The sequence below is a fragment of the Culex pipiens genome, chromosome 2 (assembly GCF_016801865.2).
Source record: "Culex pipiens pallens isolate TS chromosome 2, TS_CPP_V2, whole genome shotgun sequence".
Taxonomy (NCBI): Eukaryota; Metazoa; Arthropoda; class Insecta; order Diptera; family Culicidae; genus Culex; species Culex pipiens.
The window spans coordinates 93851319-93878318 of record NC_068938.1 but is presented as its reverse complement, the minus strand read 5'-3'; the positions used below and the strand labels follow the sequence as shown (position 1 = coordinate 93878318).

The 27000-nt window shown below is 38.7% G+C and overlaps 3 protein-coding genes across 3 annotated transcripts in view; 2 read left to right on the top strand and 1 right to left on the bottom strand.

Moving 5' to 3' along the window:
- The first annotated feature begins 1116 nt into the window (after positions 1-1116).
- Positions 1117-5770, top strand: LOC120415477 (chitinase domain-containing protein 1). Its single transcript, XM_039577040.2, has 4 exons — positions 1117-1535; positions 1605-1785; positions 4759-5362; positions 5424-5770. Exons 1-4 carry the CDS (start codon positions 1269-1271, stop codon positions 5563-5565), a joined length of 1194 nt encoding a protein of 397 aa, XP_039432974.1. The 5' UTR covers positions 1117-1268; the 3' UTR covers positions 5566-5770.
- Positions 5595-27000, bottom strand: part of LOC120415478 (short-chain dehydrogenase/reductase family 16C member 6) — a 35855-nt gene continuing 14449 nt past the window's right edge. Inside the window, exons 2-5 of the mRNA XM_039577041.2 lie at positions 17436-17553; positions 6411-6646; positions 6189-6350; positions 5595-6109 (exon numbers count right to left, since the gene is read on the bottom strand). Of these exons, the coding sequence (XP_039432975.1) occupies positions 5807-6109; positions 6189-6350; positions 6411-6646; positions 17436-17553 (819 nt within the window). The 3' untranslated portion in view covers positions 5595-5806. The remainder of the gene's footprint in view (positions 6110-6188; positions 6351-6410; positions 6647-17435; positions 17554-27000) is intronic.
- Positions 14457-16199, top strand: LOC120415479 (uncharacterized). Its single transcript, XM_039577043.2, has 3 exons — positions 14457-15530; positions 15638-15833; positions 15892-16199. The coding sequence occupies exons 1-3, from the start codon at positions 14725-14727 to the stop codon at positions 16138-16140; spliced, it is 1251 nt and encodes a 416-aa protein (XP_039432977.1). The 5' UTR covers positions 14457-14724; the 3' UTR covers positions 16141-16199.

Genomic DNA, 27000 nt, shown 5'->3' with positions numbered 1-27000 from the left:
TTAAAAATGTCCTTTTTCGTAATTTTCACAAGTGATTTTGAAAATCGTGAAGTTTGACACCAATATTGCCCCTATTCATACGGTGCCGCCAATGTCCGCTCAACGGAACATCCCCGGGGGAATCCGGACCAATTTGGATTGTGGACAGTTCGTTAAATATGTCCTTTTCCGTAATTTTCACATGTGATTTTGAAAATCGTGAGTTTGACACCAATATTGCCCATATTCATACGGTGCCGCCAATGTCCGCTCAACGGAACATCCCCGGGGGAACCCGGACCAATTCGGATTGTGGCCAGTCCACTCACAATGTCCATTTTCGTGATTTCCACATGTGATTTTGAAAATCGTGAAATTTAACACCAATATTGCCCATATTCATAGGTACCGCCAATATTCTTTCAACGGAACATCCCCCGGGGAACCTGGGCCAATCCGGGTTGTGGCCAGTACAATGAAAATGTTCATCATCAATGTCCAGTTCCATGGAACCATAAAAAGTCAATTCAAAAAAAAAAAATCTTGATTCTCCTTTCACTTCAAGCAGATGTCAAATATTTGTGCGCGCTACTAGCGGGCGACTAAATTTGGTCACCCGCTGTTCACCCAGGGTCGAGCTGCTATTTTATGAGCGCGTTTATGAGCGACCGGTGTGGGGAAGAGTGATGGTGGAGCGCTTCCAAATCCTTACTGCGCGCGCCCGGTGGAGATGGTCTAAGTCTACTAACTAAACGAAGAATCCGTTGTACATTTACACGTGACGTGTTCATGAGAAACTTGCATGCAATTTATGTTGCGCGCGTTTACATATAATATTCATTAATGCTTCGTATGCTTTGCTACAAGATGGCGCGTGATATTCATTGACTGCGTTCATCCATCCCGAAGTTGAAGATTTATTAAAATTTTATTGATATTTTTTCTAAAAATATTTGAAAAGTAAGGTTTATTCGATCATTCATAGCTTTTGAAGGTTGTTTATACCATATTTGTAAAACATATCATTTTTTTTAAATAGCGATAAACACATTCCACAACTCGGGTCACCCGGCACCGTCTGTTTACCAGCAATAGCGTTCATTTCTACCGTATATCATCGGACTTGTCATGCCAGCACTTCCATTCTTGCGATTCATTCCATCACAACACAACTCTGACGAGAAAGGAAGTTGTGAGCTCAATTTGTACAATTTCTATCGTAGTTTTGTGATAACAGATCCACTGAGGTCTATGAAAAGCGTATCAAGTACTTTTACCATCCAATCGTGATGAAGTTTTTCGCGGGAGTCGTTCTACTAGGCTTGGCTACCGTTCAGCTAACCGGTGCAACTCTATCGCCGTCCGACATTAAAAACAAGGGCAAGAAGGTGAAGGAATTGAAGACTAAGCAGGGTCCTCAGGCGACCAGCGTATTCGAGCGGGGTCTCGTTCAGCAGGAACCATCAGCCAAAGACATACTGGTGGAGAATGCTGCCTACCACGAGGAGACTTCGCTGAAGAACTTCAACGGAAAGGTGCTGGGCTACGTAACCCCGGTATGAATAATTGTTTTCTTCATCTTCAAGACATCGTAAAAAATCTCAACACAAATTTTGAATTTACAGTGGAACAATCACGGCTATGACGTGGCCAAAATCTGGGGTTCAAAGTTCAACTATGTGTCGCCGGTTTGGCTGCAGGTGCTGCGAAAGGGACCGAAACAGTACGAACTGGGAGGAGCCCACGACATCGACGCTGGCTGGGTGAAGGATGTGAAGAAGGCTGGCCAATCGATCGGCAATAAAGGTAAGAGTGGAATTAGGCCGCTCGTATTTTTTTTTTGTAAAACTTTTTAAATGTTTTGGGTTGCTCCTTATAAACCGAAATGCCAATAATATGAGTTCAATTTATTTTTCAAATTTTACTTAACCGGTATGACTTTTCTTAAGATTGTTAAAACCATTTTTTTCGTGAAATCCTAACACGTTGCTTTATGGGTGGGACAACTTTGCTATGCGTTTTCCACAGCATGCTCTTTTTGTTTTTAAAATAATCATAATTATCAATGTTTTCATACTAACTAACTATTAACACTTTTCAAGTTTTGTTAAAAACGGCTTCTTTAAAAGTATTTTAAACACTTCCATACCATGCTTAGTATTGTTTCATAATTTTCCATTTTTGCCTTCCTCACTGAGGTAAGGCTATAATCCTGCTCTAAAAATGAACTTTTCACAGAAAGCTCGTAGACCCACCTTCATGTATACCTACCGACTCAGAATCGAAAGCTGAACAAATGTCTGTGTGTTTATGTGACCAAAATTCTCACTGAGTTTTCTCAGCACTGGCTGAACCGATTTTGGTCAAACCAGTTGCATTCGATTTGGTTTAAGGTCCCATACGTACCAATTGATTTTTATAAAGTTTCGATAAGTAGTTCAAAAGTTATTTGTAAACATGTGTTTTTGTACTTATATGGATGTTAGATAAGTGAACGGAATCGACTCAAATACCATCATGTTATACATCGTTGGTAAGGTAATTGAAAGACCTTTAAAACGAGTCCAAAACGTTGAGGATCTGGCAACACTGTCCCAAGTTATGACCACTAAAGCGATATTTCAGTTCTTTTTTTTAAGCTGGATTTCACTTAAAAGTATTTAAACTATGTCCGGATCCATCATACGACCCATCGTTGACTAGGTAATCGAAAAACCTTTCCAAAGAGTCCAAAACATTGAAGATCCGGCAATGCTGTCTCGAGTTTTGACCTTTTAGGTGATATTTGTGTACTTTTTTATTCCAAACCCATCGAAGCACCAATTAATGGCAAAGAGTGAGGAAGGCACTAACCACATAGGTGGATAAAGTTAGTTTTTTTATTCGTTTTGCAAAAAGAAAGTTTAATAACCTAATGTTGTCACCCCGGATTACGGTACCTATTTAATAAATGATTTCAGTGTTAACCCCCTACAACCCAACCTCGCCTCTAAACAGGCTTAGATCTAAAAAATCGCCAAAAATCAATTTTTAAACCAATTTTTGATCTTTAAAATGCTAGTGCAGCGAATAGTTTGGAGAGGCTGAATGCACCGTGTCGCTCAAAGCTGACTTAAAATAGTCTGCGATCGGCTTTGTTTTGATCATTTATTCAACTGCTTAAAATCATTGTTACACAGACTAAAAAAAAGTTTAATTTTGGAAGGTTGAAAATTTTGTTGGTTTAATATTACCTCTTTTTTTTAGCAATATTACATAAAAATGAGTCAAAATGTGAACTTAATGAAAATTCACCACAAAGCAAAAAAATAAATTGAATTTTGGAATGTTGAAAATTTGGTAGGTTGAATATTACCTCTTTTGAGTAATTTTACCTAAAAAATGTATAAATATGTGAACCTGATAAAAATTCATCAAAAATTGATTCACCAGTTCCTGATGTTCCAGAGGTTGCTAGTTCGAATCCCGCGGCGGGCGCTCAAAATTCTTTGTGTAATATGGGTATCCGGCGCCGTCGCTCCGTGCCGTACTCAAACACTTAGGAGCCCAGGGCGGCGAAGTCCTTGTAGATTAAAAGGAAGACACTAGTGGTTGGTACTAGCAATGGTGGCCGAAAGCTATAAAGTCAACTTCGTTTTCGTTCCTGATGTAATATTACACTCAAAATCCAAAGTACCTACCCCTCAAAAAAATTCTATCTAACCTTTTCCTGTCAACACAAGGTAAACAAACCCTTTTTGAGGGTTACCAAATTTACTCGTCGTTGCCCTTTCGTCAGCTGTGTGCTATCTTGTGACATAGACCAATAAAAAAAAAATCAAACCATCCACATTAACGACCCCCGGGTCTTTTGTGGTTTCTATTGCAAGTTTCTGCTCGAACCTAGGAGTCCGAAGGCTTGAAAGGGGAGAGCACCCAAACCTCTTTCTACTCCAAGGAACCTTCCACCCCAGTGTTTGAACTGACGACCTTTGGATTGCGAGTCCAACCGCCGCCAGCGATTCCACCGGAGTAGGCTTGGTTTGGTGTGTTGTTTGTACTTATGGCATGGAGACGACTCCTACACCTGTAATAACCTGTAACTGACCATTTTGGTCGAAAATGAGTTAATGATGACGTTTTGCTATACTCAACAAACACTACAAGATGCTTTAACCCGATTTTAGAAACTCGCCTCCGTTTCCCGGATATCGCAATACACACTTGTGACATAGACCAATTTATCATCAAAATGATTGTGCACACTTGTGACACGTCATACATGTTGTTGGAAAATGTGGAAAATTTTTCTTGTTTTTCACAAATTTATGTACACACATACTTTCTAAAAGCAATGCAACCTTTTGTTTTTGAAAATATACTGATTAAGTCGGTTAAACCAGTTAAACTATTGATTTGAGCTTATTTAAGTTTGTATGGGAATTCTGTGCACACTTGTGACACGTAGTACAATTTTACTTTCGAAACACATTTGTGACACGTGCTTTTCAGATTTTTGATTACATAATTTACTGTATCTTTTAACTGGTGTAACCAAATTAGTTGAAACTTGGAGCGTTTGTTAAGCATTAGTATACGAACCGACTGCTTCAAAAAGTTTGGCTCTATTATTCATAGTTTTGACATTATTTACCAACAAACTTTAAAAAACGATTTTCTCGAATAGTACTAAATGGTCGTTGTCACAAGATAGCACACAACTGACGATTTGTAGTTTTTATGTGAATTAGACATTTAACTGAATAAAGATAATTTTATGCTTGTATACTTTCTCCCCAGTCGTCCCGCGCATCCTGTTCGACAAGTTCACCGACAAGGACTTCTCCCAGCTGCTGACGTACAGCGAGGAACGCACCGTCGCTGCCCGGCTCATCGTGGACACCGTCCGGCGGTACCGTTTCGACGGCATCGTGCTCGAGGTTTGGTCCCAGCTGGCGGCCCGCGTCGATGACGAGTTTCTGGTCGGACTGGTGCGGGAAATCTGCCAAACGTTGACCGAGGGTGGCTTTGAGTGTATTTTGGTGATTCCACCGGCGCGGAAGGAAACGTACGATCTGTTTTCGAAACGGCATTTTGAAACGCTGGTGCCGGTCGTGAGTGCGTTCTCGTTGATGACCTACGACTACTCGACGGTGCAGCGACCCGGGGCGAATGGTCCGCTGTACTGGGTGAAGAATGCGGTTCAGCACATTTGTCCGGATTCGGCGGAAAATTTGAAGGAAAAGAGAGCCAAGATATTGCTGGGATTGAACCTATATGGCAGTGATTATACTCCAAACGGGGGACAGCCGATCATTGGACATGAATATCTGGCGTTGCTGAAGCACTTGAAGGGTCATTTGACCTTTGACGAGCACGATGTGGAGAACTTCTTCGAAGTCAAGTAGGTATATCTTGCAGATGAGTTGCACAAGGTATTGACGGCTGTTTTTTTTTCTTTGCAGAACATCAAACGGTCGCCACATGGTATTCTACCCAACGTTGTTCTCCATTAACGAGCGGCTCAAGCTGGCTCGGGAACTTGGCACCGGAATTTCGCTCTGGGAGCTCGGCCAAGGCTTAGATTACTTTTACGATCTTTTCTAGTCATTCGTCGCACAACAAAAACGCAATAGTAGTTATTAAAGAAGGCTTCGTTTATTTGAAAGTACTTTAAATTTTAAAGTAGTTACAAAAAGATATCTTACGTGCTACAACCTGCGGAGCTTACAACCAACAAGTCGACGACCACAATAGCCGCTTAAGTTTAGTAATGATGGAAACATTAAAACAAAGTTGTCGATTACTCAGAGTTTCATTGTTTGTTCTGGAAAAAGAAAATTCCGAATCATCCGGCGGTGGCCTTTCCCCGGCCGCGGAAGCCCATCATCGTCTGGGGGCCCTTCATGAGGCGGCACATGCCCTCCCAGCACATCTTCGCCGGCAGCAGGTACTTGAACGGGACGAACACGCGCACGCTGTCGGGCAGGGTGCAGTTGACTTCGTTCTTCAGGATCGACTTGACCATGCTGTCGGCGACGTGCTTGGGCTCCAGCATCGGCAGCAGGCGCGGCTTGCAGCCGGCGAACATTCCCGTGTTGATGTAGTACGGGCAGACCAGCGTCAGGTGGATGTTGTCGAAGCCGTGGGTCTAAAACGAGGAAGGGAGAGAGGGGGTTATTAGTTGCATATCTTGCGTGATTTGAGTCTGGGTCTGGCCTTCAACTCACCTTCAATTCAGTGTACAACGCCTCGTGGAACCCAGCACAGGCAAATTTGGTTGCGCTGTAATCCGTGCAGCCGTACGTTCCAATCAGCCCGGCCACCGATCCAACGGTTACAATGTGTCCCTTGTTGGTGTTCATCATCTCCGGCAGGAAAGCCCGCGTGGTCTACAATGCAGCAAAATTAAATTAAGCTCACTCTGACTAGCAGGGAATTTAGCTACGAACCCAATAGTGCGAAAGAATGTTAACCGCGTAGGTGCTCTCGATGGCCTTATCGGTGAGGTCCCACAGCGTGCGGCAGGCCACGATGCCGGCATTGTTGATCAGGATGTTGACGTCACCGACCTCCTGCTTAACCTTCTTGGCTACCTCGTAAACCTGCTCGCGGTCCGCGATGTCCACCAGGTAGGTGTGGCAGTAGAAACCTTCCGCCTGGAGTTCGTCCGCCGTGCCCTTCAGTGCTGTAACGATAAAAAAAGCGAAGATAAATTAGCAAACATTTGGAGTCGATAATGAACGACGGCCGGTGGAAGTCGTAAAATGGAGACGTTTCGGTTTGTTTGGCGGGACAACATTTGCCCATGTCGAGGCAGTTTAATGAGAGGAGATTTGCAGTGAGAGTTTCAAGAAAAGAATTGCAATATGCATGCATGGTCAATAGGGTAACCACGTGGATGGATGTCTAGTAAGAGTTGACCGATGACGAGGCACTGTTGCGATGTGTGTAGTCTAATATTTGACGAAACACAACAAGATTTATGATAATGTTTACTTTTGTGATTATGAAAAATAGTAGTATGCAACTGTGGTGTTATAACGAGCTAAACCTTGTTTTGCCGGTAAACATTGAGAAGTGCACTTTTTTATTTATTCAGTTTCAACAAACATAAGTAGTTTATGCTACAAGTTGCAAAATGAAGATTTTTAAGCATGGGTAGTTCATTTATTGTGTGAGTCTCTGTTTAGCTTCCGCGCGGTTGGTCAGCTCGAAAACCAAAAAGTAATACTTTTCGATACAAGTGCTGAATAGTTGACCTTTTTAGCACTTAAAGGAGTTCTATGATGAACTTCATCCGCACTGTTATTTTGGGTAATGAAATGACAGGAAAAGTGGGTAATTCTCCGCCAACTCACACAGCAGTTGCCCCGACCCCTCTTCGATTTACGTGAAACTTTGTCCTAAGGGGTAACTTTCGTCCCTGATCACGAATCCCAGGTCCGTTTTTTGATATCTCGTGACGGATGGGCGGTACGACCTCTTTGATTTTAGAACATGCAAAAAAAAGAGGTGATTTTCAATAATTTACAGCCTGAAACGATGATGAGATAGAAATTTGGTGTCAAAGGGACTTTTATGTAAAATTAGACGCCCGATTTAATGGCGTACTCAGAATTCCGAAAAAAAAACGTATTTTTCATCGAAAAAACACTAAAAAAGTTTTAAAAATTCTTCCATTTTCCGTTACTTGACTGTACAACTTTTGGAACATGTACATTAAATTTCCCTTAAAATGACATGTTCCAAAAAAATTTACAGTCAAGTAACGGAAAATGGGAGAATTTTTAAAACATTTTTAGTATTTTTTCGATGAAAAATACGTTTGTTCGGAATTCTGAGTACGCCATCAAATCGGGCGTCTAATTTTACATAAATGTCCCTTTGAGACCAAATTTCTAACTCATCATCGTTTCAGGCTGCAGATTATTGAAAAACACCTTTTTTTTCGCATGTTCAAAAATGAAAGGTCGTAGCGCCCCTCCGTCACGAGATATCGAAAAATGGACCTCGGATTCGTGATCAGGGACAAAAGTTACCCCTTAGGACAAAGTTTTACGCAAATCGAAGAGGAGTCGGGCCACATTTCCCGATTTCGTGTGAGTTGGTAGAGAATTACCCAGTAAAGATCTTTAAAACCAAAATTGAAAAAAAAAAATAGATAACCGTTCTTTTCACAGTAGTTTGTTACCAACGAACGACGAATCAATTACTTTTAAAACATGGTCTTTGAAGAGTTTTTAACTATCATATATTTGTTTACTGATTTTTGTTATTTCCTTGGAAAAACTTTAGCAAAAGATTGGTTAATTTTTAATTTTTTAAATGGTTTGAGGAAGTTGCAAATATTTTTCAAAGTTTATGTCACCAAAATTGGTTCGAAAAATCAGGGAGCAAAACCAAAATTTAATCATATTTAGCTTATTCGGGCTTGTTTAAAAATATTCTGAAATTTTATGAAATTACAATGTTCAGCAGCGCAAAAACTTATTTTTCTCACAAAAATAAAATTTTCGCCAATATTAGGCCGTTGCGAATATTTTTCAAAGTTTATCTCGCCCCCCCCCCCCTCTTCAAAATCGGTCCGAAAAATCAGGGGGCAAAAAATATTTTTTCAAAAAACTTCAAAATTTTAAAAGAAATAGAAGTCTAGCCAACTGAAAACCATTAGAAATGCATTTTCCTTCGTTCAAAACCATATTTAGCATGTCTGTGATCGATAAAAAATATTTTTAATTTTTGTGAAATTCCAATGTACAGCACCGCAAAATGTTTTTTTCGACGAAAAAAAAAATATTGGGGGGATTGGATATTTTGAACACTTATGATTGCAATACAACTGGGCAGGTGTAAAATGCATTTTAAACACTTTTTTCATTCAAATATCGAGACCATAGCTTGTTATTGGAATTTTATATTTTTTTATTTTTTTGACACCCCCCCCCCCCCCTCGACTTCGACCAGAGTCGAGAGACATAAACTTCAAAAAATATTTGCAGCGGCCTAAATGGATGAAAATAAACATTTTTATGCATGTTTCTATTGTGAAATTGTCTCAGGAATACGAATATGATAAAATTATTACCGGAAAATTTGATCTAAGGGCTCCTCCGAGCAAAACTCTACAACCAAAAAAATCAATAAAAGAAAAAGTGTCTATTTAATATGTTAAACGGCCTTACCCAAAGCGTTCTCAGTCTCAGATGGTATAGGGGAGCTGGGGGTAAGACGGCCAGGCGGGGTAAGACGGCCACCCCACTGTTTTACTAAGTATACTAATGAATATTACTAAAATGTTTAGCAATACTGTTCCTCATGCTAAATAATGCATATGGAGTCACCTTTGCCAAAAATATTGTTTGAAATAGTATAAAAATAGCTCAAAATAAACAAATAATTTTTGAACTTGAAACTGGATGTAATTTTCATGAATTACAACTTAGGCATTTTTGTTAGATAACAATATGTTTTCCTGTCTTCAAATATTTTTTCATGTTAAATTGAAGTTTTCCCTAGATTATGTCCCTCGAAAAAGTTTAGAAAATGCGATGAGCTATTTACAAAAATTGTTTAAAAAAATAATTTATTTGGGGGCAAGACGGCCACCTCCTCCGGGGGTAAGACGGCCACCCGTAATTTGTAGATTTTAATTGATATAGGTTATATTTTTGACGGTTTTTGACTATAAAGACATATTTGTAGATAAGGAAAAGCATTTTCAATAAAACTATCCATTTTTAATCAAAATGCTATTAACTACCGTTTCGACAACATTCTTTACTGTGATATAGCAAAACTCATTGAATAGTATGAAATCCTATCAAACTTTTCATAAAAATCGCTAATTTAATATTGTTTACATAATTTTGATTTACTTATTCTAATCAAAATACACAAACTAATTGTTTTGCATCAAATTGTGTTTGTTTTGTAGTAAAAAATCACAGTTTTTCATAAAATGTGGTCGCAATAATATGAAATTCACTGAGCCAAAATATGAAATTTTTTAAACAGCATTTTTCTTCACATTTGAAACCTGATTTTTTCAACCGAAATAGTTATGATGTTCAGAGAAGTCTGTTCAACCAACCTTGTAGGAATTTGGGTGGATTTAGCAAAGTTATTAAGTTAATTTATAGCACTGGCCGTCTTACCCCACATGGGTGGCCGTCTTACCCCGCGTATTTCATATATATACGATTTCAATTATTTTTTTTTAATTCCTGAAAAGTATTGAAAATTGGTTTTTAGACTAACTAATTTATGTCATTTCTATGATGGACTACTCGTAGAACAATATGTACGTAATTTGAGATCAAAATAATCTGTTGTGTAAATTTTATTAGACTTCTCCCTTAGGGTGGCCGTCTTACCCCCATCTCCCCTAGTCCCAGATGTTCCCTACAAGCTGCTCAAATCGAGTTGATATCTGGATGGAACACTCCTTTATACACGGTGGGTAAGTAGGGGATTATTATGCAACTTGCATGCACCTCGGAAATTCCTCCTGGAGGTTGTTGGGGAGACTATTCTGGGTCAGAAAAATCGATTTCCAAAATATTCTGTCGGTGAAAACTGATTTTATCTCGATTTGAAGTTAAAAAATCTAATATTTCACCTAAAACCTCAAAAATACGTCTAAAATCTCGGTCTAACTCTGGACAAAGATGTAAATTTTCATCAAAATATCAATTCTTAGTTTTTTTTTTTTCTGTTTGAGTATTAAGACACGGAATCCTGATTACAAGGACTATTGTATCGTGTTACCCATTTTTACTGTTATTAAGCATTTCCAGATCTATAACACAGTCCCTATTGAGAGGGAAAGTGCTGTTCCATCCAGATGCTGTAAACTCCTTTCTTTGTGCCTTGTGCGCTATGTATCGCTAGAACCGCGGTGACAATTTTTTCGTGTCATTTTTCAAGCTCTTCCCAGCAGCTATTATTTGCCGCGCGGGGTCTTGTAAAGACAATTATCTTTTTGCGGTGCTACTTTTGCGGTGTTCCCTTTGCTCTGATCTGGACAATGCGACTGGACTGCAGTGCAATACCGATCGGCTGGGCATTATTTACATGCGAAGACACGAGGAAAGTATTTTGGGAAGAGGCGCAAAGGAATATCCCAAGATTGATCACATGCTAGAAGAGCACGTGAAGCAACCGTTTTATACTCATACGGTTGCTGCTACCTCTGAACTTAAACCTAAGGCTGCCACCCTGAGAAGAACCCATGACTTTCCGCTTATGAGGCGAAACCCGTAACCATTCGGCCACAGGAGGTTGGCCAATTCTTAGTTCCCAAAATATATTCCTGACATAGTACACCTTAAATTGGTCCATTACTTGAGTCCCAGCGTCATGAAAAGGTGTAAAATAGTGTTTTTTCTTTAAAAAGTATTTTTAAATTGCTCTGGTAAATAAACTGTCATGTCTGAATTCCAAAACTAATGTTGTAGCATAGTTGCAAACAAAATGAAGAACAATTTTGAAGAAAAAATAATGAAATTTTATCCATTTTTAGTAAAGTTATGTCCATTTTAGTGGGAAAATTGTTGCCAATTTTCAAAATTCATCGATATTTAACTCATTCCTGTTATTACCAGCTACTACGATCATACTCAGTAGGATGTAACAAAAATTACTTTTTGTCGGGCATTCAGGGGTTGGTTCCGGTGGGCATACTGAGCTCAAATATGAGCTTGATTGAACTTAATAGGAGCTGTCGCTTTGCATTTTAATTTTAAATGGGATTTAACCAGTAAAAAACATGGTTTTTCAAAAATGGAAAATTTTTAGGCACTTTAGCCACTAAAGCGTTTATCTTCAACATCATTGGCATGTAGGACAGATCCTTGCGCATGTTTTGGTATATATAACATTGAAGTTTTGAGCAAAATGAAATGGCACGTCGCCTATCTTTTCTGCTGAGCCGTTTTTAGAAAAAAATCAAGACATTGAAGGCCTGAGCTCCAGAGTGCTTCAATTCAATGTTATATATACCAAAACATGCGCAAGGATCTGTCCTACATGCCAATGATGTTGAAGATAAACGCTTTAGTGGCTAAAAAGCCTAAAAATTTTCCATTTTTGAAAAACCATGTTTTTTACTGGTTAAATCCCATTTAAAATTAAAATGCAAAGCGACAGCTCCTATTAAGTTCAATCAAGCTCATATTTGAGCTCAGTATGCCCACCGGAACCAACCCCTGAATGCCCGACAAAAAGTAATTTTTGTTACATCCTACTGAGTATGATCGTAGTAGCTGGTAATAACAGGAATGAGTTAAATATCGATGTATTTTGAAAATTGGCAACAATTTTACCACTAAAATGGACATAACTTTACTAAAAATGGATAAAATTTCCTTATTTTTTCTGCAAAATTGTTCTTCATTTTGTTTGCAACAATGCTACAACATTAGTTTTGGAATTCAGACATGACAGTTTATTTACCAGAGCAATTAGAAAATATTTTTAAAGAAAAAACACCTTCTCATGACGCTGGGACTCAAGTAATGGACCGATTTAAGGTGTACTATGTCAGGAATATATTTTGGGAACTAAGAATTGATATTTTGATGAAAATTTACATCTTTGTCCAGAGTTAGACCGAGATTTTAGACGTATTTTTGAGGTTTTAGGTGAAATATTAGATTTTTTAACTTCAAATCGAGATAAAATCAGTTTTCACCGACAGAATATTTTGGAAATCGATTTTTCTGACTCAGAATAGTCTCCCCAACAACCTCTAGGAGGAATTTCCGAGGTGCATGCAAGTTGCATAATAATCCCCTTCTTACCCACCGTGTTATATGTGTTTGTAAATTGTGCAATTTTTTCACTAAAATGCCAATACACCCTTTAGTTTATCCAATTGAGATTCACCTTGCGTTTTGTTGTGTTGTGGCAGTGCGTGGCCGAATGGTTACGCTGTCCGCTTTGTAAGCGGATGAATCTGGGTTTGATTCCCATCTGCTCCAACCTTCCATCGGATGAGGAAGTAAAATGTCGGTCCCGGCCTTGGTTGTTAGGCCGTTAAGTCATTCCAGGTGTAGGAGTCGTCTCCATGCCATATTATGGCATGGCATGGGTTGTTTGTACTTAAAGTACAAACAACCCACCAAACCAAGCCTGCTCCGGTGGAATCGCTGGCGGCGGTTGGACTCGCAATCCAAAGGTCGTCAGTTCAAACACTGGGGTGGAAGGTTCCTTGGAGTAGAAAGAGGTTTGGGTGCTCTCTCCATTCAAGCCTTCGGACTTCTAGGTTCGAGCAGAAACTTGCAATAGAGACCACAAAAGACCAGGGGGTCGTTAATGTGGATGGTTTGATTTTTTTGCGTTTTGTTGCATTTCTAAGCCCTTTCAGATGCATTTTGAATTTTGAAATTAAATTGAATTTTACCTAAGTTACAGCCTTTTTAAGATTTTTGACGTTTTTGACGTTTTTGAACCTTCAAACTTTGTGTTCCGTTTTGCTCCACTTCTTGTTGACCTAGAGAGCTCATATTTGGGCCAGATGCTAGTTTTATACAAACAATCCCTTAAAAATTTTAAGGCAGATTGGTGAGGTCGATGTGAGATGGGTATGCTTTGCTCGTGGACTCGCTCTTAACTGATTTGGCTCGTTCCAGGATTGTATTGTAGCTTAATTTATGTTTGACTTATTGAACGAATTTTCAACTTTCTGTTCGTTGGATTCAGTAAAATCCTACTTTTAAAGCCTGAATTAACACAATTCAAGGAAATAGGTCCAAAATAGGGTCATCTACCCTATTCAAAAACCAATTTTGTTTGACCTGCCTGCTAAATTCTTTGGATCCTTGTATGAAAAAAATATGATGCCTTCTTTTTCATAGGGGACCATCCATAAACCACGTGGACACTTTAGGGGGGGGTATGGCGATTGTCCACGCTTCAAACAAAAATTTTTTTTTGTATGGACAATTGTCCACGAGGGGGGGGGGGGGAGGGGGGTTGAGATTTCCAAAAAAGTGTCCACGTGGTTTGTGGATGGTCCCTAGGGAATGCATGGACAAATCAATACATTCAAACTCTATTTTCCGAATGTTGGTTTATTCATTTAAGTTTTGAGCTTCACATAAATCTCCATTAATTTTCTCTGAGATTCCAAAAATAAAGAAATGATCCGATAGAAACCAAAGAAATGCCAACCAAACCAGTCAACCATATTTCCATAATCAATGACCCAACCTAGAAAGATACGCACTGCTCACTGCTGTCTAGTCTGGATTGCACAACTATACGGCCAACATCGGTCACCTGTCCTTTATCTTTTACATCGGATGCCCTGCCCGTCTGCTGGTTAACCCCCTTAGGTATGTCAGATGGCATACCAGCGATGCTCCGATTGTAACTTTGGATGCTCAACCGGTTCGTGAACTCTATGGTCTTGATTTACTTGATGTTTCAATCTGAATATCGGAAAGGTGAATGTCACACAATTTCTAACAAGTTACAGTGACTTACGATTTAAACTTTAACAACTTACTGGTGGTGTCAATACCAAGCTCAGGGTGAAAAGCTGCGGTCGAAAAACTTTCCTCTTGTTTCTCCGTCTTGTGGCGTAGGTCGGCCCAATTATGCAACAATTAAGTGGCTCTTAATTATTCAGCCGACAAAGTTGAGCTCTGTTTTTCGACTTTGGCCGCCGTTGATGAGCAGCAGCAGCAGCACAGTTCGCAGGTTGATCTTCGTCGGTTACGACATCACTGGTTGGGCGTTTCTTAGTCGTAGCGATTAAACATGGCTTCTGCAATTCGCAACTACTTTGGAGGATTTACGGCAAGGGTGCGCTTTCGTTACAGAAAGTTCATGCACTTTTCCACCGAAACGGATTGTTTTGCCCACCTAAGATGCCTGTGTTGCTTCTTCGCTATGGACGGGCAACGGAGTCTGCGTTGGATTTTGGTTCTGGCGATCCTCACCGTTCCGATGGCCTTCTTCGCCTACCAAATTGCCGTTGGTGACGCGTTGATCAGTATCAGCTACTACGTGATCTCGTTGGTGTTCAACGTGATAACCCTGCTCAAGATGACCCTGATCAGGTTGTCCTTCGACAAGACCCGAACCCTGATGGACTACTTCAACGAGCACGTTTTTCACCGGGATGATCCGTGGTGTCACCGAATTCGTCGCCGGACCTACTTCACCACGTGGAAGATTTTCGGGGCAATGCTAACCTACGTGCTTCTAACCGCGCTGTTCTACCTCAGTACGACCCATCCTTCGAGCCATTACATCGGCCTTGATCGTACAGAGGTGACCTGGATTCACGTGCTGCTCGTCCAAATCGTGGCCGGTTGCACGCTACTGCACCTGGTCATCTATTCGGTGGGCATTTTGCTGATTTCGTTTCTGATGCACTGGTTCCAAACCGAGCTGGAGATTATGGCCAACGCGTTCGAGAAGGTCTTCCACGGCGAGTGTCCCCGGAAGGTGCTGGGGAGGAATGTGCTTAGGAGGGCTCGGTTGCAACGTGAGGAGGTTCGCTGGACTGGAATTGAGCGCCGGTTGGTGTACTGCATCAGTCGGCACGGGGAGTTTGTGGAGTAAGTTTGTTGGAGAATAGTTTCAAAATTTGTAAGGAGTTTTTTTTTTGGAAGGTTTGGATTTGGTTCTATTTCTATCCAATTCGCTTCCCAATCAATCTCGGCAGATTAAACAAACTACTCCGCGGAATTGCGCAGCCCATATTCTTCTCGCTTGGCTTCTACATCGTGACCACTATCTCAACGCTGATCTTCGTGACCATCATCGACGGTATCTTCAACTTGCTCGCCATCGTCCACGTGGCCGCCGTGATCGCCGAGTTCTACTACTACGCCCATCTCGTTGATGAGCTGGAGGACAAGGTATATAATTCTACTTTTGCAGGATTTTCAAATCGTTATCAAATTCCTTCGCTTCCAGCGCCACATGATCGCCAGGGCCATCTACGAGCAGAACTGGCCGGAACAGATGGTCTACTCGAACCGGGTGGCCAAGCACTACAAAAGCGTCCGGACGATGATCGTGACGGTGATCATGTTCGCGCAGCGCCCCTTCCGCATCTCCTGCGGTGGGATGTACAAGATGACGGTTCCCGTGTTTACCACCATGATCGAGACGATCTACTTCGCGGTGACGTTCCTGATCCGGACCGTCAAAATTCAACGTTAAATTGCTGTTGTCAGAACAAATATTAAGATACTTGGGTAATTCTCTGTAGAATCTAAAAAATCTTTAGACCTACTAAACAAACTTCTTCAAATCGACGTTGTCGTGCTATCTTGTTGCACGTCGCTTTTTGATGTTTGACCTTGAATAAACAAAAAAGGGAGCGCAATGTAAACGTTGACCGAGCCACGTAGCCTAGTGGTAACGCTTCCGCCTCGTAAGCGGTAGATCGGGGTTCAAATCCCGGCTCGGACCAACATAACTGGTGATATTTTCCCTTCTGGATTCGATTGCTTAGTAAAGGGAAGGTAGTGTATCGTCACAAACTGGACCTTATCACGACACCTTAGGGAGGCGACCTATGGAATGTTAACATTAACCTAAAACATGTTAACATTAGTTGAGTGAAAAACTGCCACTGAATCCGCTTTGTAAATGCCGGCCCCGATACTCTTCACGGGTGTTCCCCTCAGGAACTGGGAAAGATTTACTTTACTTACTAATGTAAACAATAACAAAAACGTTTTGATTGGTTTGCCATAAGGATTTCTAGTCGGAAATTTACTAACACATTCAGAGTATGTTTACATGGCAGCTGGGGGTTGGTTTGCATCAGGTTTTTTATCTCTTTCTAGCAAAAGATTTTTATCAGGCGACTTCTAGCTGGTTTTTTTGACTGACCGCCCGATGTGTAAGCCAACATATTAAGCAGGGCTGTGACAGCTCGAGCTCGATCATTGTTTGCATCAGGACACTGTGACGAAAAGTTCGTAATTTTTGGGTTAAATTATATTGTTTTCACTTGGCCCAGAAAGCCTTATTCTGTGCATTGTCCCGAAATTTGGATAAATTTGGTTGCCGGAGTCCCGAGTTATAAATACAAATGTTTTCGGTAGTTAGGCTTGTACGTGTGTCAAACTCGTTTTGGCCTGAAATCTCGTTGGCCAGTTGTCGCACTTGCAGCAATTTTGAGGGTGTGTCAAAATAGCACGACAAGATTGGAACATCTTTCATATGAAGAGTGACAGCAATACACGGAGTTTTATCGGTTGTTATTGAAAATCTCTGGATTGAAATATTCTTTTGGGCATTTGTGAAGTCAAAAGAGCTGCAAAAAATGGCTTTCTTAACTCAATTTGGCCCAAAATGCACGAGTAGCAGCTCATTGGCAGTCAACCATGCTTATGCTCATGCTCAATTTGGCTCAAAATGCACGAGCAACAAAATAGCACGATAACGACGAAATGTAAATTTCCCCTCAAAAAATAAAGCGTACTCTCACACCCCCGCTCACTCACCATCCTTGTTGATGTCCCAGATGACGACCCGGGACCGGAGCCGGGCAAAGTTGAGTGCTAGGTGACGTCCAACGCCGCCACCTCCGCCGGTAATTAGCACCACCTGGCCGGAGACGTCCTGCGAGAGAGGGGAGAAACAAACAGAGACAGCAATTACACAAAATGTCCATTTGGCTCTGATAGAAGCCATCAATTGTTTCAAGAATAAACTAAGGAAAGATGGATTGGGAATAAGTTTCAAGCAGAAACTAAAAGTCACACGCAGCGTTCCTAGAAAAATGGTCACCAACTAATGGATTGGAGCTTTGGCATTCACAATCAAACGTGCTTTTGTGTTAGATTAGTTTTGTCACCAAAATAGAAGGAAGAAGTGCGTGTGGTTTGTGGCAAGTTTTGACACCTACAGATTAGTTTGAGTGTCACGAGCAATTTGTTTTATAAACTTGGATGCTAAATGTTTAGTAAATATATGTTTGGTGCTAAATAGATAATTTTAAAACATTTATCGTCTAATGTTCAGTCCTAAGATGACCTTACAAATAAATTAAACTAAATTAGCAGCAAAAAAGTATAACTTATAAAAAGGAACAAAAGATTGTATTAAAAGCCTAACAATGTTGTATACCATAAAGATGGTTTATTTGGAGCGGCCATATAGATCCAGTCTACCAGCAATTCCACTTAATACCTGCTAGCAGAAACCAATTCAGATTAATTTGATTTGCCAAATCAAAAATAATTTGAAGCTCTTTCCAAATTATTGGCCAGCAGCGAAATTATGGGAAATTATAATTTTAATCAGATTTGGAATATGCTGATACAGCTTAACTCAAACTTTGGTATTAAGAGCACGCGATTTTTTAGAACATTTTTGGCATAAACTTTGGAAAATATTTTTTTCAGCCTGAGCATTCAACATAACGTTACTAAAAAAAACCTGACTAATTTTTTTTTTAAAGGCATCATATTTTTTTAGTTTATTATAATTCAAAGTTTCCTGTTTGGATGTTTTTTCTCCAGCAAAAAAGCCTTTCAAAACTCAATCAAAACCAAGCTACGGGACCCGAAACTGAGCTTAATGGAATAAATCCGGACAAAATTTGTTCAGTTAATGCCGAGAAAATGTAGTCATCATCTCCATGCACTTTTGCTCACAGTACCGTAAACCGGGGTTACATTGATAGCCTTTGGGGGTTTGAGATATTTCCTCAAAATTTCAAAAGACAAATTAAATACGTATGACATGGCATGGAATCTTACTGATCTTAGTAGAGAAGTGTTCAAAGTATCTCAAAAGTAGTTTTTTAAATATATGTTGAAGTTAGGTAACCATAGTTATGAAAAAAATGATAAATAGGATTGTTTCAATGTCTTGTCATATTTTTCTCAATGAAAATTAGTTCGAAACGGGAGAAAGGACTGCATCATCGGATTCTTTAGTTTACATTAGTTTGAAATTAAAAGTTTAATGTGTTTTTGAGACTGAATTTGAAAATATCTTCTGTTTTATAGGCATTTTTAAAAGAACAACTTATTCGGAACAGTTCACAGATCGGCCAATGTAAAAAAAAAATCGATAATTGAACATGTTGATTTGTTTTTACCTTCATGTGAATGCTTTTTTTGCGATCTTTTAATTGATGTTTCAACCGGCTGTAAATTTTTGGTTTTATATCATGTTTTTGAAGAAAAACATTGAACCTTGAAAACCACGAATTCGGAACACTTTTATCTTACGAATGTAAACTAACTTTGGTTCTCTCCACCAGTTTCTTTTTTTTTACAAAACGATGACTTCACACACTGAAACCATTGAAACTCAAGCTTTCAGTAATATGTTATGACTGGTCTGATAACATTTTTGTGTAAATATCAGTTAAATTCAGGTGTTCAACAATTGTGGGAGGCATAATAACATCCCACAATTCATAATTAGGCAATTTGGAGGAAGTATTTTGCTGCTCTTGATAAATCAGTCTTAAAATGCAGTTTGTATTTAAAAGGAACTTCTTTTATTAGTGAAATAGCAAGAGAATTTCCAAATAAAAGTTCTACAAATGTCACTCTGGTTTACGGTAAAAATATTGTGTTTTATGATCCTCATCAATTTCTTCAATTAAGCTGAAGACCACGACCACCGTTCATCGTCACCCGCGACAGACACGGACGACGAAACAAAGAGAAACGCAAAATGTAACTTTTTCAAAACTTTTTTTTCGTAAATTCGCGATAACTCGTGATGTTTATAAGCAAACCCCTTATGTTTACATATCAAAATTTTTGTTATTGTCTGCTTTACAACTTTGTAGAACATTGTTACACTCTAAAAAATAACCCTGGAAAGTTAGAAAAAACACGAAATTTTAAAATGAAATTTTTTGTTCTAGATGAAAAAACGACCCTTCTGGGTCAATGTAGATTCAAAAAGAACATTAAATTTCCCATAAAATGACATGTTCCAAAATGTTTAACAGTCGAGTTACAGAAAATGGCAGAGTTTTTAAAACTTTTTTAGTGTTTTTTTTCGATGAGCACGCCATCAAATCGGGCACCTAATTTTACTTAAAAGTCCCTTTGACACCAAATTTCTATCTCATCACCGTTTCAGGCTGCAAATTATTGAAAAACACCTATTTTTTCGCATGTTCAAAAATGAAAGGGGTCGTACCGCCCCTCCGTCACGAGATGTCAAAAAACGGACCTCGGATTCGTGTTCAGGGACAAAAGTTACCCCTTAGGACAAAGTTTCACGCAAATCGAAGAGGGGTCGGGGCAACTGCTGTGTGAGTTGGCGGAGAATTACCCCATAACATTTTTGTATGATAGCAAAATTGTGCGGAGACTTGAAAGGACATATGACAAATTAGTTATGCCTCTAATAAGTTTTTGCAAATTAAATTAAAATACAGGTAAAATATTATAAAAATGAACACAATGCACAATTTGGCTGAATATATTTAACGGTACACATCAACGAAAGCTTTTGCACCAAAATTTTTGTTACAGATTTTTTAGTATCTTTTAAATTACGAAAACTATCGATATGTTTTTTTTATTCATCCCCTAAAGCACTATCTTCAAAGTTATTAACAACAAAGTTAGACTATTTTTACAATCAGATTGTTGTGCACCCTTAAGACATCATCTTTCCGCAAATTTTGAAAATGTAGTGATAAATTGACGTGTATAAAGCTTATTATTTCTTTATTTTATTCAATCATACAAATATTACGATGACTAAGGGAAAGATTTTTATTTACCTTAGTTTAGAGATTCAAACGTGAAGAAAATTTAAACATAAATTGATCGATCAAATTTAAATACTTAGTTTTTTTTTGTCGTCAACCAAATCATCCATTTAATTGTTAATGTCCTGACCTACGCCGAATATGGCATAATCTTGCTGACATGAATTCGATCACATTTTCGCACGTGCCCAACTTCCAACTCAATTACGAATTGATCGGACTCACAGCGTGACAACTGACCGTATCACCACCATGAAGGTAACGAAATAAATGGTCCAAAATTCCATTCATTGGTGACGCCCGATAGTGGAAGGTTCCACTTAAGAATTCCACTCTCGTGATCAAAAGATTTGTTTATCAACACTATAAAGACTCCGAAAGCCGACCAACACCACAGTCACTCCCCTTGGCAGAGTGGTGTTCATGAACCAACTGCAAACATTTCATTGTTGCCAGGCAATTAATGTCTCCATTCACAAATTAACATTTTCAAACACTCGATTGTACTCGACGAGGGTCTCACATGCTAGGCTTACGGGGCAACCACACCGGCCGTCTTCTCGACATGTAAATTTTCAATTAGTTTCGTTCACTTATTCACACCTTTCGGCATAAACGGCTTGAACAACGCCCCAAAATTGCGTTAACTTTTGCGCTGTGCTGTGATAAAAGATGCACGGAAAGATTCAAATTCGTTTTTTTAACAATTGATGGAATTTTTTTTTTGTAAGCATTAATTGTCATAATACTTTAAAACTTATTTAAAAAATCTATAATACTACATTATATACTTCATGATTCGACCATTCAGTTCATGTTTGAAATGAGTAAATTTAACAAGTCACTTAAATGAGATGTACATATTTGCATGGCACAGATTTCTAATCACATCACGTAGAGCACGTTTGCCAATGTTTGTTCAGCCTCTCATCATCACCGACTTAAGCTAACATATCGGCTAGAACCAATATTGATAAGTCTCAAAGGCTGAGAAACGTATCGGTTAAATTTTTGTCGATGTTTTAGGATTTGATATTTCTATATTTAGAACATTTTTTTTTTAAATTTAGGTGATCAGTTAAACAATATCAAATATTGACTAATGGAAAATATCCCAATTAAATTCTTCTAGTAGTTGTTGTGGAAGATTAAGTGTCGCCGTTTCAATTAGTCGCAGTGTTTATGCAAAGTGTTGCTATCCGCAATTAGCAAAGGACTCAGTCTCCAAGCTCAGACAAGCGCCTGTGCGACGATTAATGGTGGCTTAGTGTCACTTGACACCAGATCCTCAAATTATGATGTTGACATCCGTTTGATCGAGGGTTGAGTTCACATGCAAATAGGAGAACTCAGTACCATTGGTGGAAAACGACAATTACTCGAGTCATTTGCATATTTAGCATAAATTCAGTTGAGAAAACGGTTCAACCAAATTGAGGTAACTTCATTTTTTTATTTTGATGGATTTGCATAAACTTGGAGTAAGTGTCGGTTGAATTACTAAAATAATACCGTGCAGCAGCTGTTGATTGATGTTCGATCAATTATGATCAACTAACCTAATCAGGGATGACTTAATTCGTGTCTAGACGGCTATTGATATCTTTGAGTAATTGACAACGGTTTCACACATCAACTTTTCTTTATGTGCAATTTTTGATTTGAATAGTGCTTTATCCATATTTATTATTATTATTATTATCATTATATATTTTTAACAAGTCTACGTTTAATGTTTGGGCTGGTCATACAAATCGGTAAATAAATGTTTTAAAATCAGTATTCTGAAAAAGTACTAGAAATTCCACAAAAAAATAAGTACATTGAAAAATCTCATTTTTCAATAAACTTTAAAACTGTAAACTGGTTGAATTTAAAAAATATCGTTCCGTTGTAAAACTATTTACTATTTCTGTCCTTCTAGAGTGACGAAACGGACTTCTCATCAAACTAAGTAAGAGCGCTGAAAAAAACTTCCATATGCCACTATTTACTAAACTACTATTTCTAAATTTTAATCCATGCTTAGCTGTTTCTCAGCTACTAATTGTGCAATTTTTAAAGTTCAATTGGTGGACCAGACTAGAATAAGGTTGAGAATTGACTAATTGATAGTTATATCCTAGTATTAGTTATTTTCTCTCAACTCTCTCAGCTGTTTACCCAACATCTCTTGGATTTTCATGAAACTTTGTCATAAGGCAAGTCATAAGGGGATAATTTGAGCACTGATAAAGAATCTCAGGACATTTTTTTCCAAAGCGGCTCACATCATCAATTTATCAACCCGAGCAGACGGAAATAACGTGGGAATACCATTTTTTGATGGCCAATAACATTTTATGTTATTTATAACAGGATTTGTTATTCACCGTTATGATTTTTTTGTTATTGGATTGTTATTGTAATAACAGACTAATAACATTTTTAGTTATTCTTCGAACAAATCTTTGTTATTATTTTTTGTTGTTTTAACAACTAATCCGATCATCCCAATAACAGTTTGAGGTATTCTTCCATAACAAAAAATGTTATTCCAAAGTTGTTTTGGCTTTCAACCAATATCAGACCAATAACAAATTTTGTTATGATAACATAAACTGTTATTTAACCCTTATGCAAAAATTGATTTTTCAAGAAGATTCCATAACAATTTCTGTTATTTTAACAGTATTTGTTATTGAAATGGCATGAATTTTGTTATTACTGTCTGCCCGGGTTAAAACACATGATCTAAATTCAAAATTCAAACGAGGTTCGTCACTTGGCTTGTTTGCAGTCTTTCATGAAATGCAGTTAAGTTGCGCCATGTTTAATTGCTGAATTGGTCTGAAAGCACCGTAAAAATGCCATCTTTTCGCATTGTTTAGCCTTTGTTTGATAATATCAAGTTCGTGTCATATATCGTATGAATTCTTTTTATAATGAATATTTCAAATTTGAAATAGAAATCGAAAAATTGAAGTATCAGAAAACTATAAATAAATCTATATATATATATAAAATTTCGATGGTTTTGTTCGAACGGATTTGTTGCGTTGGATTCGTATAAGTCCAAGGAAGGTTCTTACGCCAAAAAGTTACAACTTGGGCCACTCTGGTACCGATTCCGGAAAATCTGCAGATTGTATGGGAAAAGTTAGGTAAAAGCAAATTTTGATCACAGGAGACTGAATAAGCAAAAAAGTAAAAAAACGTCAAAAAACGAAAAAAAGACAGAACGAAGTTTGTCGGGTAAGGCTTAAACTATAAATTTAAAATGAGTAGTTGAATCATCAAGCATTTAATTTTCATATGTAATAATGCTTTTTACTTTCTTTCATTATTTCTTCAAAAATGAATAATTTTTATCCTTTTTTCAAGTTCACCCTGCGTCAACCTATTCAAAAGGGTATGTCAAAATCAGTACATTTTCGATAACATTTTGAAGAGTGAAGACGGGTGAACTTTGAAAAAGGATACACTCAAAGTAAAAAGTACCCTTTTTTCAAGTTCACCCGTCGTCACCCTTTAAAAGGGTATCGAAAATGTACTGATTTTGACATACCCTTTTAAAAGGGTGACGCCGGGTGAACTTATGAAAAGGATAGAAAGTATCCTTTTTGAGGATTGAAAGTACCTTTTTGAGGGATACTTCTGATTTTGAGTGTGCTTTTGACTTTGAGTGCAGGCCCAGTGAAAAAAAAAATATAATTTAACCCAAAAATGACGAGCTTCTTGTTACAGTTTCGTGATGCAAACAATGATCGAGTTCGTGCTGTCACAGCCCTGCGAAGTATGTTGGCTGACATATCGGGCGGTTATAAGCAAAATTTGATATGTAAGGCTTTCTAGTCTGAAATTTACCAAAACATTCAAATTGTGTTTACATGGCAACTGGGGGTTTGTTTGCATCAGATTTTGCCATCTCTTTCTAGCAAAAGTTTTTTTTTATGGGGCGACTGTTACCTGGTTATTTTGGCTGACCGCCCGATATAACAGCCAACATGTTTCGCAGGGCTGTGACAGAATTGCATCAGGACACTGTGACGAGAAGTTCGTAATTTTTGAGTTAAATTATACTTTTTGCACTGGGCCTAGAAAGCCTGATTCCCAATGCAATGCATTGTGTCTAGCGGAAATTCGAAAGTAAAAATGCTCCATAAGCAATATCTCAGCAATTTGAAAAGAAAAAAAATGTTTCGACTTGCAAATCTATTAACACGTGCGTGTTTGACACCCCAAAGACTTAAAAATAGTTATTGAAATTAATTCTGACCATCACATACTTTTACAATCAGTACTATTCGTCTTATGTTAAAATGCTAATTGAACATTCCCAGCGTAACTCTGCCAATAAAGACGTTCTGGAGAATTGCAGCTTGATTACCCATTGTTGAAGAAATCAACGGTCAAAATTCCACGCACGTTCAGTTCGATGAGAGCGATTCGAGGGAGATTTTGCACCCAGATGGCAGATAAATCTTCTATGGCACACTTTTCGCTTCGGCGTGTCATAAAAATCACTTGTAACGTTTTGCTTCTAGGGTGAGGCGATTAATGATTTTTTTTTTGTGAATGAAATGTGTGAAACATTACAGTGAGGAGTTTTGAAATTCTTCAAATCTCGATTAAATTTTCAAAAGGCCCTATCTGCATAGGAAACCCATGAGGGATAGGTTGTTTTGAAAATTTAATCTAGAAATCTATAATTTGATGTAAAAGAAGATACGAATGAAAAATGAGCGCTCATCTGTAATCTCGGCGATTATGGTAAGGCATAAATGTCATGGCCGTGTGGTGACAAATTGGATGTTTCTTTTCCGCAGGGTTTGTCAACCCTTCTTCTGGTGCTGTCACGAAGCACCGAGGTCAATCCGATGGCACTCGTCAACCGTCGGAAGTTTAATTAATGGGACATTCCACGTGGCATTTAATCCATCATGACGAGGAAAACGTTTTGCTTGACTAGCTTGGTGAAATGGAAACTCAGTCTGATTTGTTGCCATAGAATATAATTATTTTGATGAAGCCACTAGGTACTTTTTTATATATTTGAGTAGTTCAATTGCTACCCAATACGGAAAAATGTCAAACCACTAAGATGTTTAATAATCGCGTCCGTCGCTTAGTACCGTCTGAGCAGTTTTGAACAAAACTTATTTGACAGCTCACCTAAAGTTGCCCTGCGGTTAACTTCCCACAATGTTTCGCAACTTTCACCTAGGAGTGATGTCATACTTAATTTTCTTGTTGTCATGTTCACCGGAATAATGTTACACTCCCCATTTTATTCTGAAAATGAGATGATTTCCTTGTAGAACATAGTGTTTAAATTTATGCAAACCGTAAAACATGACCCTCCTTAACAAGTGACTCAGTGGATTCCTCAAAATTTCCATAAATTTCATTCACTTCGGCAAAACCAACCCCATCGTCTTCTGCCAAATAAAATACACCATATTCTTTTTTTAAGTCACCTTTTTTTAAACGATTCTCGATTTACGCAACTTTTTTTAAGTCATGACTTAAAATGAGAATGTCCATGACTTAAATTGAGAATATGACTTAAATTAAGAATCTTTGGGATTTCGTAATTTGTCGGAGAGTTTTCATCATGTATCAATTGTATTTGGTTTAGTTATGTTATTAAAACATTTTAGCATGGTTTTGGAACACCTGGGATGTTCTAGTCCATCCGAAACTTCCGGGAATTCTGTGCAGCAGGCTAACCGAAGAAACAAGTTGAAACTTCAAAATTTTGACAACGGATCCTACCCAGACTGGTTCAGTGAGTGCGGTAGGTTACAGTGCATTGTTGTAACGACTTATTGGGATGATCTGGGACATCCAAGGACTTCCTGGAGTTAAGATCTGTGGGTCTACCGCCGTAACAAGCAAGAGGTCGACGGATTTTGACCCCGGAACATATCCGCATAGCTTCAGTGAGTATGGTAGACTACTTTGCTAATGGGTAGGAATGCCCTGGGTCATCCAAGGACTCCCTGGAGTTAAGATCTGTGGGTCTACCACCGTAACAAGCAGGAGGTCGACGGATTTTGACCCCGGAATATACCCGCATAGCTTCAGAGAGTATGGCAGACTACTTTGCTGATGTGTTGGGATATCCTGGGTCATCCAAGGAGTCCCTGGAGTTAAGATCTGAGGGTCTACCACCGTAACAAGCAGGAGGTCGACGGAGTTTGACCCCGGAATATACCCGCATAGCTTCAGTGAGCATTGTAGACTACTTTACTGATGTTCTAGGATGTTCTAGGTCGTCCAAGGACTCCCTGATGTTAAGATCTGTGGGTCTACCACCGTAACAAGCTAGAGGT